Raw genomic sequence first — 3183 nt, forward strand, 5'->3', positions numbered from 1 at the left:
TTATTTCCGCTGCGTGTACCCTCTGTTGGGTAAATTCTAACAGCTAGCTAGTAAAGAGGCGGGTGCCTTTAAAATGTGAGCAGCCTACCCCAATAAGGAGACACGTGCCACCCAGTACTCCTCAAAGAAAAAGATGATGTGTCAAGCTCTCCTTTCACCAAATTTTTGGACGGACAGTGCCTTAGTACTGGCCCTCACTTCACCTGAGCATTGGCTCTCACAGTTTTCCATATTCCATAAATATTTTGATAAGTTTAAATATAAAATTCGCTCCCAACTATTACTAGGTGATGACCCGATAGCTTCCCCTTAGTGCGCACGCCCTTTCAAGAGTGGTGGCTCATCACTCTATATATAAAAGAAGGCTCATTGAATGGGATACTCACGTCAGACAATCTGATTCAATACAGATTCTTGTTCTATGCTATCAATACAATCTCTTTTGCTCTTTAGCTCACTAATGAAAATAGATTACTATGATTTCTTAGAAATTTTACACCCTATGTCCAATAGTACTTTTGTCTCTCTATGGACATTATGGCAGGTAAATCTGCTACGAAAAGTGGCTAGTCAGAAACCTCCACATACCAAGTTCCTCGTCCAGGTTTCAAGTAAGACAATTATCACATTTACTCCCACCTGCCCATGCAAGATCTATTACCACTAAACTGAATACCTATAAGCAGATTCGTGTGGTCTTAAAATCCACTGAGAAGGGAGGAAATCTCAGCCACCTATATGATGGAACACGTACGAACTTCTCGGATGCTCCTTCTGTTGGATTTTGCCCGAGACACCATCAAAAGTACAATGACCTCAGAAAGATAGCATTCTACAGTGCAGGAAGCAATGCCAAACAAGGCTGTCAGGCCAGACATAAATATGAAAAAGGCAATGGTTTTGCTTGAACCCAGAAAGTCTCACAAACTCTGCATCATCTGTAAGACTTTGCTACTAGTGGCTCCACATGTTTACTAGCTGATTTGATTCGTAGAAGGCATGGCTATAACTAGTTGAGCTCAATTTGTATAACTACATACATCTGTCCGCTAGGCAAGCTTCAATGGCTTAGACTGTGGAAACATGAAATGCATCCAATACTTAGCCAGTCATGAAAGGAATTTCCATCACTCACTGCACTCATGCTTGCATGCAAGAGATCAGACCTGGTTCCAAGAACACACCATCCACAGGTCCATGCAAAGGAGGAAACGCCAGCTGAATTTCCCATCAGCAAGGATTGTTTTAGGATGACAAGCCCATACCAAGCAGCAAACCAGCAGCAACCTCATGGTTTAGGTTTTGCTGCAAAGATTAGCCTTGTAATTGTCTTAGCTGATTGGTGACAGTTTCCCTTGAGAGCTATTCCTTAAGTATGTCTCTGACGTTATCATTTGTTACAGATTATCTCGTTCACGGTTGACATGGACCTGATCATGTGAGCATCTGACGCACAGGCCTTACTCCACAGTCATGGCTTGCATAGGAATGACACAAAAATTAAAAGAGCCATCAATTTTTACTGTAAGACATGGACACCCAGCTAACAAGCAACTGGATATATTTCTGCTGCCTCACATTCAAGATTGTGTCTGACTATGGGCAGCAGTGAGGTGGGAATTGATCCTGCATAAGACTTGAATATCCAAGCTCACAAGCATGTCAAAGAATAATCATTGATGATGAAGGCTACAACTGTCAAACCTGTGACTACAATAGAACAATAGTATACACTACAACGCCTATTGAAATACACACGGGACTTTTTTGCCACAAAAAAGGCCAAAGCACATTACTTTGTACATCTTCTTAGGATCATTGGAGCCGTCACAAGAAGACCCTTGTTTAGACAAACATGTGAATTTACCTCCTCAAGCGTTGGCAAATGAGGTTCATTTAGTCTTCATCGCCACTTTCGTCACTGAAATACCCAGATTTCTTCTTTGAGATTCTTTCGCCTCTTCCCTGTTTAGAAGCTTCACTCCCCTCAATTTTGCCCACGAAGTCCCGAGGAGCCACCACCGAAGCCCAACGCTCGTCCTCAAATTGGGCTTCATCGTCTGATGGTTCCTTCTCGAATTCTTGTTCGAACTTGCGCCCTCTTCCCCTCTTCTTAGGGATGGGCCGCTCCCTTATCCCTAGAACATTTTTGGGGCATTCATAGGAAAGGTGATCTGCTTGGCCGCATTCATAGCACTTACTTTTGTCTTTGTAAATCCGCCGTTTGATGAACTCTCGAGCACGCCCGTTATCGACTGCGATAGAGGCCCTCAGCGTTCTCTTATTGAGCAGTTTCCCATTCATTACGCGCACGGCATTAAGCGCATCTTCTCGGGAGGTGAAGAGGATAAACGCCACGCCTTTACTCTGCCGGGTTTTTCTATCCTTCATCACGGTAACTTTCCCAATTTTGCCGAAGGTACTGAAAATCTGATGGAGGTCACTATTGGTGAGGGAGAAATCGAGGTTACTCACATAAACCGTGGATTTGGAGGGGACAAGGCCACCGCTACCTTTAGGTTTCAAAGGTCGGCCATCGCCACTGTGTTTGAGGGGCTTCTCAAGATCGTCGTCATCTCCATAGTCATCGTCGTCGCTGCTGCTATACATGATGGTGAAGGAGAAGAGAGCTCAGTTTGAGACTAAGGGGTGCTTTTATAGCTTGATTTAGAATAAAGGAAACTTCTTTTTCTTTTGTTTCAAAGAAAGGAACCTTCTATTAACGATATACATTTATCAATGTTTGTGGGGCATACTCTAAATCCTATCATGTTTGGAGATTACCCATTGATCATGCATAAAATGATGGGAGATTGCATGTTTGCATTTTCAAAGGAGGAGAGAACAAAGGTCCAATATTCAATAGATTTCTTGGGTTTTAAACTATTAAGTGTAATGCCCAAGAACCCATGACACATCTGTTCATGTGGACAAAAGGTCGCCATGTCACTCAATCTTTTGAAAGCTCCAATGCACCAAACTAAGAACTTTGAGGCAACTACTGGGCGGGAGAGTGTGGTGAGCAAAGGGGGTGCCACATGGCAAGCAAGGAGGCATCCTTCTAAGAGTGAATCACGAGTTTTTGAAATTCAGGGAGGAACGGAGTGGTCTCGGTGTCACACATGCAACTCTTCTCCTGCCCCTCAGCCCCTGCTTTCCTCTCATGAGCCTTGCCCAACATGT

The 3183-nt window shown here is 43.6% G+C and overlaps 1 protein-coding gene across 1 annotated transcript; it reads right to left on the reverse strand.

Annotated features, from left to right (window-relative positions):
• Positions 1 to 1544: 1544 nt before the first annotated feature.
• On the reverse strand, positions 1545 to 2625 carry LOC147891214 (uncharacterized). Its single transcript, XM_087389543.1, has one exon. It carries the CDS (start codon positions 2608 to 2610, stop codon positions 1897 to 1899), a length of 714 nt encoding a protein of 237 aa, XP_087245669.1. The 5' UTR covers positions 2611 to 2625; the 3' UTR covers positions 1545 to 1896.
• Positions 2626 to 3183: the final 558 nt, after the last annotated feature.

The sequence above is a fragment of the Dipteris shenzhenensis genome, chromosome 18 (genome assembly GCF_047967505.1).
Source record: "Dipteris shenzhenensis isolate YYH24624 ecotype China chromosome 18, Dip_SZ_1.0, whole genome shotgun sequence".
Classification (NCBI taxonomy): Eukaryota; Viridiplantae; Streptophyta; class Polypodiopsida; order Gleicheniales; family Dipteridaceae; genus Dipteris; species Dipteris shenzhenensis.